Consider the following 13,527-nt stretch of genomic DNA (forward strand, 5'->3'; position numbering starts at 1 on the left):
TGTACTTCTTTCCTTCCCCTTCCTGAATCTTTTCTTTACATTATAAACTAGTAAGCATAATATATGTGCAATAATCTAAAGAGGAAAAGGCATCATACTTCATCAGAAACATTTCCAAATGTTAAACTCTTAAATCACATATTTTTTATCCTTAGGAAGTTATTTTTGCACTTCTCTGAAGAAGAGTCTGAACACAACATGAAGGTACTTACTTGCCCGTTAGGAGCTCATACACTAGAATTCCCAGGGACCAAAAATCCACACTGAAGTCATGCCCTTTGTTGAGAATGACTTCAGGTGCTACATACTCTGGAGTTCCACAGAATGTCCATGTTTTCTGTCCAGATCCTATTTTCTTAGCAAATCCAAAGTCAACCTGGAAAAGAATGTCAAAAACATTTTCAGAGACAAATTTTTATGTTACTCTTTAAGTTACCCACTAACTTCCCCAATCTTCTTTCCATACCCCCACCCTTTCCTTCACACACACACACACACACACACACACACACACACGCACACATGCACACACTGACCCTCTTGTTTATTCTTTTATAGGGTCAGGTATAAATCCAATTACACTGGGGAAAGTTCCATGCACACACCTCTATACCCAGGACTCCTAGAGGACAAGAAGAGTGGTTTAGCAAGGGGAAGCCATTACAACACATGTGAAGCTAGGAACAAGCAAGACTAAAATAATTTTCAAATCCATGGTGGTATTCATTGGGAAGAGGAGAGAAGAGGGAAGCAATGGACTTAAAGTTCCATTACAAAAGAAATAAATAATAGCAGAATTGAGAGTTTGGACAAGGGACCATTGTCCCTTGGGCAAGGGACCATTGTTGAGAAGAAGGGGAGTTTAAAACACTGGACAATCTTTAAAAACCATTAGGCACAATGTCTGCACCCTCTGAATTCTGGCAGTCCAAAGATAAAACCAGGATCATCCCATCTCAACCTTGGCTGGATTCTGTACACTTTCAGTCCCTCTCATGGAGGTGGGTGGTGGATAGCACCTGCAGTAACTTCTGTATAATAATATTTATTCACTCGGCATCCACTATAGGCCAGCGCTGTAAATACAGCGCTGACTAGGAGAGAAGCTCACAGTGTTGGGAATACTTCCCGTTACGTGATTAATATTATATTATGTAATATAATAGAAGATTATGGAAAGCATAAATTCAGAGGGCCAAAAAACAGATACTTCTGGAACATGAGGAAAAACATGGTTGGGGAAGACGTCATTAGGAGGAGACATTTGAGCTCGGCCCTGACTGACGATTAGGAAGTCTCCCCAGGTAATGAACTTGTTACCCTCCTCTGGCTTTTCAGAACAGGCCCCTCCACTCTCTGAGACTCTATTCAATGAACTCTGTGCACAGAATAGAGACAGGAAAGAAGGCAGGAGCAACAGAAGACCCGCTCATTGAATGGAGGCAGTGTATAGGAATGACACCCTGCCCTGCAAAACAAACAGTTGGTTTCCTTCCACAGTGGTTATTTAGCACATACTTTCATCTCCAATACATACAGATACTATTTTAATAAAACTGCCCCCACCTCCCTCAAGTAAACAGACACACAAATTATACCTGGGCTTCAACATGCTCATTTTAACAGCTTCATTACACACACTATCTCAATAGTATAGCAATAATCTTGGCTAAAAACCTAAAAAAATAAGGTTAATGTATCAAAATAGGTCCTCACCTAAAAAAAGTATGAAATAGTGAACTATAAAATCCAGCCCTCATTTATTTATTCAAATATTGACATATAAAAATCTTTGCTTTACCGTAAACAAATCTCTTAGAAATTTACCATTTTGCTAATTCAAAGAGCTAATGCTCTTTAGTATTAGTATCAACAGCAAAAATGTCCTTATTAAAAGAAGGAAATTTAAACAACCTAATTTGAACTATTTTCTTTTATCTACACAGAATGACTCACAAAGATTATATCTAAGAGATGGCTGGGGATATTATGAAATTAAAATTTGTAACCAGCTGAGAGTAGCCTATCTACTTATTCCTCAGAGAAAGAGCCAATATAAAAATCTAATTTTATAAAGACTAAAATTTAAGAGACAAGAAAGCAATGTTTATAATTGCATTTTTAATGCATGCATATATGGAAATATTATAATTTTTTGTTTTATAATAGCTTCTCAACTCATTTTTATTGCACCTATATTTTTCTTTTTAGGTTGACTGGAAGTTTATTAGATGTTTAGGAGAGTTTTTCTAGTGCTGAAAGTGATCAATTTTAATTTGAATAGCTGGTTTTGCTTTTGCAATATTTGTATGTTGGCCTAAAGAGATCGCAATAATTATATTAAAATTTTAAGATTTATGAAAAGTTACCATGTTCTCCATCTCTTTCGATCTTAGAATCAACTTGTCTAACCTGTTTGGTCAGAGGAAATTGACACTCGGACCTACCCAGTCATGTGCCTAAAATATAGGAGGTCTCAGATCATCTGATATGAAGTTCTGTGCATTTTCTGTAAAAATTGACACTCTTTGTCTTGTACCACTATGGCTACCACCAGAAATCCTCAATCTTTTTGTTTAATCCAATTCCTTCCAGGCAACAGAAATGGAAGCTCCTTGCTTTCCTCATTTAATGAATATTTATTAAAAACCACTATATACCAAGCACCAGGATACAAATAAAGCCCAAGTCCTCTTAGAACTTATATTCAAGAGAAATAGAACAAGCATAAAAATATAATACACGTAATAATGTCAGATAGTGACATATGCTACGAAGAAACATATAACAGTTAAGTACAGAAAGCAATCTGAATTATACTTTAAACTGGGTGATCAAGAAAAATCTCTCTGAGGAGGTCGCATTTGAATATATTTAAGCAGAAGTCTGAGTAGACTAAGAAAGAGAGCTCAGTAAAAATCTGAGCAAGAGTGATTCTACCAGAGGAAGAGCGAGCGCATGGTCCCTAGTCTTTTATTTTTCTAAGAGGCCATTGGAGGATTAAGAGAAGGGGTATGAATGGCCTAATTTTTTAAAGGGATCATTCTAAGACAAGAAAAGAGACACAACCCTTTTAAAAATTCTACTAGCAAAACTGAGCTTTTAAGAAGATTCTCTGGAGCAGCTACACACAGGTTTTTTCTCATCTCTCTTAAATCCCCATTATTAAGGATAGCTGATATTATGTTGGAAGCTTGTCTCCAAAGATTTTAACAAACTAGAAGGTTTTAAGATGCTTCTAAATCTGCAGTGATGATTACATCATGCAGAAATAGTAAAATTAGCATTGTGGTTTACTGGATCTGGTGTCCAGTAAGTATTAGCTTTTTCCCAGAAGTTTCTCTCTGGGTCAGTAAATTTGTCAGATATTGGTTCTCTTGGTCACATAAAAAAATGGAATCAAAATGACCAGTCTAATTGAGCCAGATGATTCATGGAGACATAACATTCCAAAAAAATATTTATGTGGCATTTTTAGGGCACTTACTTAACCCAAGTCTAGACAAGGGTAAAATGGAATCTGTTGGTCTGGTCCGCCAATAGGCAACAGTGGATGGCTCCCCCTGGATGGAAGTGGGAATGAGAGACACTAAGGTATGGGATGGGTGAATCTTTTACAGCCACAACCCATTCTTTATGGGGGCATGATGACTCCTCTGAAATAGTTGGAGGGTTCAGTAGGAAGTGGGCAAGACAAAGAGGAACCCTACATACACAAGAACAAACTGAAAAAACTCACTGAAGGCTCATCTTATATACCACCACCTCTTTAAGCAAAATTTACAGAACGAATTCCTTTCTCCTATGAGGTTCTTTAACACTGTTTATATTCCACAATTACATCCCTTGTGGCAGTATTGCCTAGCTGTGTGTCTAGCTCCTTGAGAAGAGGCATTATATCTTATTCATTTTGCACCCCCTACAACATTTATAACACAGCAAATGTTCAGCACATTTGGTGAAAAAAAAAACCTGAATGAAAAGATAACCACTAACATCTGTTTAATAAGATATTATATATTATATATATAATATATATAATATATTGTATATATATATTATATATATAATCTTTACAACAACTTGCAACTTGTGAGCTAGGGACTATTTTCCTAATGTTAAAGATGAAAAAAATTAAATCTAGGAAGGTCATGAATATTTGAGGTGAGACTGAACAAGTTTCAAAGGGAACATTCCCATTATAAATAAGTTGACGAGGAAGTAGAAGATATTTAAGGAAAAAGAAGCAGCCTATGTTAACACATTGGTGGGAAAAACTTAATTGTCACTTAATAAGAACAGCTAATAATGGTCTGGCAAAAAGAATATAGATGGAGCCAATGATTACTTTTATTTTCAAGTGAGGAAATCCTTGATATAGATAAAATAATGTGACATACACGCAAGTTATAAAGCATGAGAATAAAAATACTCCAATAGCCTCTGCCAGCTTAATAATTAGAACAGAACCAACGCGGAAATCCATGTGTTCCTCCCATGGTATCCTCCTGCCCATTGCCAAGAAGTCACCACTACCTGCAGTTTGCTGTTTATCATTGGCTTGCATTCTTTTCTGATTTCCTCACATATCTGATAGCCTGAAATAATATGTAGTTCACAGTTGTAAAATTTTTAGACAAATCTTATGTCTATTCCCTGGGCAAATTGCCTCTTTTCACTTGAAATCATGTCTGTGAATTTAATCCATATTGTAGTCCATTTATTTTAACTTTGTATCATACACAAGTGAATTGACACACCATGATTGTTTTTGTCCATTATGGTGTTGACGGACATTTGCATTATGTTAGGTTGGTGCAAAATTAATTGCAGTTTAAAAGGTTAATAATTGCAAAAACTGCAATTACTTTTGCACCAAGCTAATATCTAATTGTGTGCTATTATAAAAATGCTTCTATGAATACCATTTTCCATGTAGCCTAGTAGATACATGTAAGAGGGTAGAATTGCCGAGTCAAAGATGTGGTATCTTCGAATTTACTAAATATTGTAAAATTATTTTCCTTAGGGACTGTGCTATATTACCACCCCTTCACCAGCAACAGTGTGTAAGAGTTCCCGTTGCTCTACATCCTCACCATCACTTAGTGGCATTAACCTTTATTTTTTGCCATCTGTAAGTATTAAATCACTGTGGTTTTAATCTATACCCCCTCATTAGTAATTAGGTTGAGCTATGGCATTACAATTAGTTCTGATATCTGAGAGAGTTCCCTCCTACCCTACCCTTCAGGTTTGTATTCAGAAATGTCTTGGTTATTCTAGGCCCTTGGTTAGTCTACATAAACTTTAGATTCACTTGTGAAGCTTCATGAAAAGCTCTGCTGGAATTCCACTGGAAATGTATCAACCCTGTAGATCAATTTGGAGATGACTGATATCTTTGGGATTGTTGAGTCATCCCATTTTTAAACCTAGGAGATACAACCTTCTGAGTTAGTTAGGGTAATGCTAGCTACTGCCACAAACATATCCACGAAAGTATAAAAGCTTAAACTCTACACGAATTTTCTTCTTCCTCACATAGTGGGCTTGACTGAGCAGCGGGGAGCTCTCCTCCAAACAATGCTTCAGGGAATGCAATCCCCTTCCATCTTATGGCTCTGCCAACATCAAATCTGCTGTTTCTTGGCCACAAGCAGGAAAGCTTGCATAGAGATCAGCTGCACAGTTCAGTCTCAGCCCAGGTCTGACGGTGGTGCACAGACAGTGGGAGCACATCTAGTGTGGCTAGAACCGAGCCACACACGATCATAGCACAAAAAAAGACTGGGGTATGCTGTCTAGCTCTGTGCCCAGAAGCAGAGGAATGAGCCTATTAATTTAGGTCTCTTCATGTTTTGCTATAAATTTGTGTAAGTTTTTCAAAGCTCTTACGTATTTTTGTTAGATGGATTTCTAGATTCATTATATACTTTATTACATGAACATATATAATATTTTTATGCTTTTTGTAAATGACATGTATAGTACTATTTATCAACTATGTTTCTGGTATTTAAAAATACACTGAGGTCTTGTGTTATTAGTATTACATTCAGCAACCACACTAGACTCTCTACGTCATTTTAGTAATTTGTTGTTGCATTCTGGATTTCTATAGAGTTAATTATATCACATGGGGAAATAGGCTTTGTTATTTACTTTCTAATCTTTCTTACTGCATTGGGTAGGACCTCCAGTAAAATACTGAATAGAAGCACTTACCCCACTAACTTTTAAGAGCATACTTCTAATGTTTCATCATTATGTACAATGTTTGCTCTAAATTTTTGTCAGGTATCTTTCACTGGGTGAATAAAATGTATTTATATTCCTAGACTACCAAGAGATTTTATCATAATTGAATGTAGAAATGTATGAAAAATTCCCCTGCATTTACTGAGGTGATTATATAATTGTCTTTCTTTTTAATCTATTAAGGCAGTGACTTGTTTTAATAAAATTTTTAATGTTAAATGATGCTTGCATTCCTGAGATATATCCAACCTTGTTATGATTTATTGTCATAATTTGTATTCCTTGTAGTGTTCCATTTGCTAATATTTTGCTTATGGTTTTTTGGATTAAATTCATGAGTGAGACTGGACATTAATTTGCCTTTCTTAGTAGTTTTCTTTGGAGAATCAAGTTTACACTAGACTCATAGAATAAGATAGTATAGAGTTGAGTTGCCCAAAGACTTTTTACACCACGTAAATCTCTGCTTTAACTGTAATTATGTTCACTTATGATAGTATCTATCTGTACCTATTCTCTTTTACTTTTATAAGTATTTCCATATTTGTTAATTTTTTAATCTTTTCAAAATACCCACCTTCGTTCTATATTCCTTTTATTTTAGATTTTATTAATTAGTATTCTTAATGTTATTATTTTTTCTTTGGTTTTATTTTATTTCTCCATTTTCCAACTTCTTAAATTGGATGCTTAGCTCATTAATACTTAGACTTTCTTATTGCCTAGTTGAAACTTTAAAGGCTATAAACACTACTCTAGCTATTACTTTAGTTGCAACCCACTTGTGGTGACATATACGAGTATGCAGTGTATTATTTATTGTATAATGCTGTTTTTTAAAATTCATTAAAATTTCTTCTTCACTGATCCTTGAATTCCTTTGAAATATTCTTAAAATTTCAATGATGAGTTACGATTTTTGTCAGTGGTTGCTTCCTGTTCTTAAATTTTTGTTATTGACTTCTACCTTAAATACATCGATATCAGAGTCCAAAAAGTTAATGTCCCTATTTTGGGAGTGAGGAAGAAGCTGCCTCATTGATGTTTTATTCATTCTTGTATACTAAGCCATGTGCTAAGTCAAGAAGAAAACAGCTTAGCAGTTTCTGCCATCATGATGCTATCAGCATAGAGGGGCAGATAGAGCTGAAGAAGCACTCAACAATGTCAACATTTAATACGTTTTACACTGTATTTTCTTATATAATACTCAGTATAAGTATCATTATGTTGTTCTGCTACTACATGGAGTATATTACTCACAGGAGTAATAGCATAATCATATGGAATGCTTATTTATGAGTGACTGCTGAGATTTATTAGATTACAACCAAGTTTTCTGCACAGCAATCACAAAAAGACTAGCTAGTATATAAATTCTGCTTGGGTTGAGAACAAGGTGGGTTTTTCTTTAAACTCTTCAAGTACTGTCCTACATCTTAATATTGTCCTGGATTCATTCATGATAACCAGAAGAAGGGCTTTTAATGATTATTGCATTTATCAGCCGTCCTTGGCCTTGAAAGTGGAGATTTAGGAAATTATTGGATGGGCAATTGAGAGAAAATGATGTGAATCTTCATGGTCCATTAGTAGTAATATCTGCCTAATCCTTAATTTCTACTCGGTGTGTTTCCTGATGCAGACAGCTTGGACCAGTTGGGATTCATTTAGGAACTAATCCGGGTGGCAATATCAATGATGAATTGGGGAAGAAAAGTGGAATGAAGTCTTCATTCCTTACCACAAACTCATTTTCTGTAATTATAAGAGAAGGGCACACTTCTCCAGCCTCTAGAGAGACACATTCAAAATCCACACCTTTCTTTTACATCTTTATTCCAGGACTGGTTATGCTTTGCTCAGAAAAACCACCTTTACTTTCCTGCCATCCTTAGATATCTGACCCCTCACCGATAGTGCCAAAAAAAAATGCAGGAAGATAAAAATATCACTTAATGAAATTTGTAGAATGAGGCCAAGGTCACTCTTACAAGGAGTCTGTCATCCTCAAAGACATTGGTGTCCAAGGCTACACTGCCAAGCGTCCATCACCCAGATGTGCATTCCTGCTGTGCTGTCACCAGGTTCCCCCACCACCGCCACCTCTATTGCAATCCCCTCAGAAACCCTCAGTGAAAGCAGTTTTGCTAGGCTGCCCACCAATAGCCCAATTCCTATTTATGATTTTTGCTAAAACTTGCTTAATGGCTCAGTATATTACCAAATTTTGTTGTGTATTTTCTAATTACTGGGAACCATATTCTATAAGTCATTAGATCAAGTTAATTAATTGTGTTGTACACATCTTCTAAAGCTTTAGTGATTTTGGTCTGGGTGTTATATCAATTTCTGAGAGAGGTGTATTACATTTTCTTACAGTTGTTCATTTCTCCCTATTCTGTCAAATTCTGCTTCTTATTTTTGAAGGATTTGTTGGTAAATAAAAGATCAAGATTTGTGTATCATCTTGGTGAAATGAAACTTTCATCATTATATGGTAACCCTTGTTATCTCTAGTAATACTTCTTCCCTGATACTAACATTAACACCTGCATTTAAATTTGTTGAATATTTTCCAGACATATCCTTTTCCCTCCTTTTAATTTCAACCCTTCTGCATCCTCATGTTTTTAGGTCTGTCTCTTGTAAACATATAACTGATTTTTATGGTTTAAATTTATTTGACAATCTTTGGTTTTTATCTGAAGTGTTAAGTCTGTTTGCATTTCTCTCTACTCCCAATTTGTGCTAGCCCTTTGATTGTTTTCTAGGTTTGCTGTTTCACCTTCTTTTAAAATGAATGACTTGTTCTCCCACTTTAATTTCAATTAAACCTACATGCTCAGTTTACATGCTGCAGTTGTTCAGGTATTTAGCATTTTCTCATTTTTAGTAGTACATAATAGAATAATTATTGTTATACCATAATTTTAATAGATTAATAACATGTTTACCATTTTTATTCAGTCACCACTCCTAGTAGTATCTCAGATCCTTCCTCAGGGATCATGTTATCTCTCCTTTAACCACATCCTTTGTCTGCCCTTCATCTTTGTTTGAAAATGCCTTTATTTCACCCTCCTAAAAGAGTTTCCCTGAATTTATAATTAAAGTTTGTCAGTTATTTTTTTCTCAGAACTTTGAACATATTATTCCACTGTGTTCTGGCTTCTATTGTTGAGAATCTACTGAGAGACTAATTTTTATTCCTGCTTATGTAAACTGCCTTTAATAGCTTTTAAGACTTTCCCTTTGTTTTTGTTCTGTACTTTTGCTATGACAATGGCCAACATCCAAGGTAGCTCCAGTGATCCACTTCTCCTGGTAGGCAGAGGTGTCCCTCTCACAATAATTCCCAAGAAAAATCAGGGCTGACTCTGTGTGACCAACAGAATATAGTAGAAGTGTTGGTTTGTGACAGAGAATAGGTTTTAAAAGGCATTGTAACTTTTACTCAGCCGCTAAGATGACTCATGCTGAGGGAAGCCAGCCTCCATGCCATGAGGACATTTAACCCATAAAGAAGCTCATGTGGAAAAGAATTAAGGCCCCCAATTAACAGGCAACATCAATTTGCCAACCATATGAGCAAGTCACCTTGGATTTGGATGCCCTAGTTAAGCCACCAGGTGACTGCAACGGCAGCCAACATCTGACTGAAAATTCTTGAGAGACCTCGAGTCAGAACCACTCAGCTGAACCACTCTCCAAATTCCTGGCCCACAGAAACTGTGAGATTGTAAATGATTGTTGTTTTAAGCCGTTGAGCTTTGGAGTAATTTGCTATGCAAAGAGAGGAATTATAATAAATACAATTTGTCCCAATTGGGATTTGTTGGGGTTGCTTTACTGGATGATTGGTGTTTTTTGAAATTCTCAGCCATCATATCTTTAAATACTGCTTTCCCTCATTTTCTATATTATTTTTATCTTGGACTCCAATTAAACATTTAAAAAACTTCTCACTCTGTTCTTCAAGTCATCTTATTACTCTTGTTTTCCACCTTTTTGTGTCTCTATGGTACATTGTAAATTATTAATACTGAACTTTATCTTTAAGTTCACTGATTTTTCTCTTTATTTGTGAATCATCTGCTATTTAATCTATTACATTTCCCAAATTGATGTATAATATATAAGCAGTAAAATGTGCACATATTTTTAGTGTACAGTTCATTGAATTTTAATGCAGATTATATTCATGAAACTACAACCACCTGACGGTCAAGATACAGACATTCCTATTATCTCGGAAAGTTCCCTCATGCCCCTTTTCAGTCAAATGCTCCTCCCAGAGGCAATTATTGTATTTCTTTCTACCATCTATTCTAGAATGTCAATAGATGTTATCATATAAAAGATACTCTTTTGTGTCTGGCATCTTTTGCTCAACATATTTTTTAAAATTCATTCATGCTGTTGTTTGCTGTAATGCATTCCTTTACACTGCTGAGCAGCATTCCATGGCTGAATGTACTACTATAAGTTTATATATTCAATTGGTGATGGGTACTTGCTGTTTCTGATTTGGGGGCTTTTAGGAAGAAAGCTGTTATGAACATTCTTGCCCAAGATTTTTTAAAACATAAGTTCAATTTTTCTGGATAAATACAAGGAATGGAATTTCCACCAGGAAGCGGAGTTTCTTGTCATAGAGCTGGCATGTCGATTTGAATCTGAGAAAATGACAAAACTATTCTTCCAACAGTTCACAATTTTCTTTTCCCACTAGAAAGTACTGTCAATCTTTTAAATTCTGATGATTCGAGTGGGTAGGAAATGGTAACTCTTTGTGGTTTTAATTTGCATTTTCTTGATAACCACTCATATGGCTTATTGATCATTCCTGTCTTCTCTGGTGAATTGATTTTTCAAGACCTTTGACCATTGTTTTCCACTTGGGTTGTCCTTTTATTATTGAGCTGTAGGAGTTCTTTATACATTTCTGGATACAATCAAGTCCTTTGTCATAAATAGATATTGCAAATATTTTCTCCCAATCTATGGCATAACTATTCATTTTCTGAATAACATAATATTTTGATTATTCAGAATTTTTTTGTTTTAATGAAGTCCAATTATTATGAACTGCATGTTTGTGTCCCCCACCCAAATTCCTATATTAAAACCCTAATGCCCAGTGTGATGGCATTTGGGGGTGCATTCTTTAGAAGGTAATTAGGTCATGAGGGTAAAGCCCTCGTGATGGCATTAGCGCCCTTTGAAGAAGAGACTGGAGAGAGCTCTCTATCTCTATCTCTATCTTCTTCCCTCCCTCTCCATCTTTCCCTGTATGAAGAAGTGAGAAGGCAGCTGTCTATGGGCTAGGAAGCTGGCCCTAACCATACACCATTTCTATCAGAGCCTTGATCTTACACTTTCCAGCCTCCAAAACTCTGATAAATAAATATTGTTGTTTAAGCCACCCAGCCTATGGTATTGTTATAGTAGCCCGAACTTTTTAAGATTGCTACTATTTGTGTCCTAAGAAATCTCTGCTTACCCCATGTTGTGAGATATTACCCTATGTTTACTTCTGGATGCTTTATAGGTTTAGGATTCATCTGGAATTAATTTTTGTATATAGTGGGAGGTGAGTCAGGTTCATTTTTTCCCCCCACATATCCATATCCACTTGTTTCAGCAACACCTATTGAGAAGACTATTAGTCTTTCCTCTTTTGCTAGAAATCAAACTAGCAAATCCTTACACTATTATCACACTGCCTTGATTAGTATAACTTTATAATAAATCTGATGTAAGATATAAATTTCTCAATTACTTTTTTCAAAGTGGTTATTAACTCTTTTGAACACTGCATGTCTGTGTAAATTTTAGAATAAACATCTCAGTTTCTGAAAAATGGTTGCTCCAATTTTTATGGCAATGGCCTTCAATCTTTAGATTTGGGGACAATGGACATCTTATCAAATATTGAGTTATCCAATCTATGAACATAGTGTACCTTATCATGTAGTTATTTTTTTTCTCAGCAATATTTTTTGGTTTTCAATGTAGTAGTCCTCCACATTTTTGCACATTAAATTTGTTCAAAATTATTTTCTGATTTTTGATATTATAAATGGAATTTTTATTTAATTTATAAAAATTTATTGTTAGTATATAAAAATAGAATTTTTATTTCTATATTGACTTTGTAGCTGTAATCATGTTTAACTTACTTATTCTTTCTAGTACTTTTTTGATAGATTCTTTAGGCTTATCTACATAAACAATCATGTCATCAACAAATAAAGATAAGTAACTTGTTCCTTGTTAATCTTTGGCTTTTCATTTCTTTTTCTTGGTTTATTTCATTTGCTAAGATCTCTGCTACAATGTTGAAAAAAGTGGTGACAGAAAATATTCTTGCCTTGTCCACAATCTAATGGAAAATGTTCAATATTTCACTGTTAAATACGATGTTAACTAAAGGTTTATCCCCTGTGCTTTGTACAATAAGGAGTGTCCTGAAATGAATTGGACAGCTGTATCAATGTGGATTTGACCCACATTGGGTTCCTTCCCTTTTTTCAAAGTTTCAAAGTCTACTTTTTGTTGTTCTCCAATGTCTTCACACATTTTATACATATATTATAATTAATGTCAGTAAGATCATTCCACTGCAAGCTACTCCACCATTAATGAAAATTTCTATTGAATATTACATTTCAATTATGTTCTTAATTTCTTAATAGAAGTTTCATTTGTTAGTTTTTTTCTAAACCTGTTAGATCTTTTTCAAGAGACTCTGTTCCTTACTCATTTGTTATTTTCTCTCTTATTTTTATAAGGTGCGTTGGATGTATTTATTTTACTGTTTTTATCTGATTACTCCAATATATGAAACACATATGTGCCTGCCATTAAATATCCATAGTACCTTTATCTCTTATATATTTTTAAATTTTATTTTTTAAACATGAGCTCATGTTCCCTGGAACTTTATTTCTCTGAGAATCCTAAGTTGAGAGTACATTCTTCCAGAGAGAATATACATTTATTCTTGGAAACTTGAACATACTACCAACATGGCTCCATTTTCATTCAAATTATTGCTTGGGTTTTTCCATCCTTGAAGACTGGGCACGCAACCTTCACAAAGACCAGCTTGTGGCCAAGAACTCTTAGAGGCGACCTCTGTTTCTCTACCAAGAGCCCAATAATGAGAAAGGCATGTTTTCTTGCATTTACTCTGTGTTTATAAATATGTTTTTCTTGTTTTCTATTTCCCTGAGAGTGTGATCTGTGTGATTCCTGGCT

At 35.0% G+C, this 13,527-nt stretch overlaps 1 protein-coding gene across 1 annotated transcript in view; it reads right to left on the reverse strand.

Annotated features, from left to right (window-relative positions):
• Positions 1-13,527, reverse strand: part of PRKG2 (protein kinase cGMP-dependent 2) — an 85,476-nt gene that overhangs the window by 18,755 nt on the left and 53,194 nt on the right. The window contains exon 14 of the mRNA XM_081047884.1: positions 213-376. Coding sequence (XP_080904010.1) covers positions 213-376 — 164 coding nt within the window. The remainder of the gene's footprint in view (positions 1-212; positions 377-13,527) is intronic.

The sequence above is a fragment of the Rhinolophus hipposideros genome (assembly GCF_964194185.1).
Source record: "Rhinolophus hipposideros genome assembly, chromosome: 1".
Lineage (NCBI taxonomy): Eukaryota > Metazoa > Chordata > Mammalia > Chiroptera > Rhinolophidae > Rhinolophus > Rhinolophus hipposideros.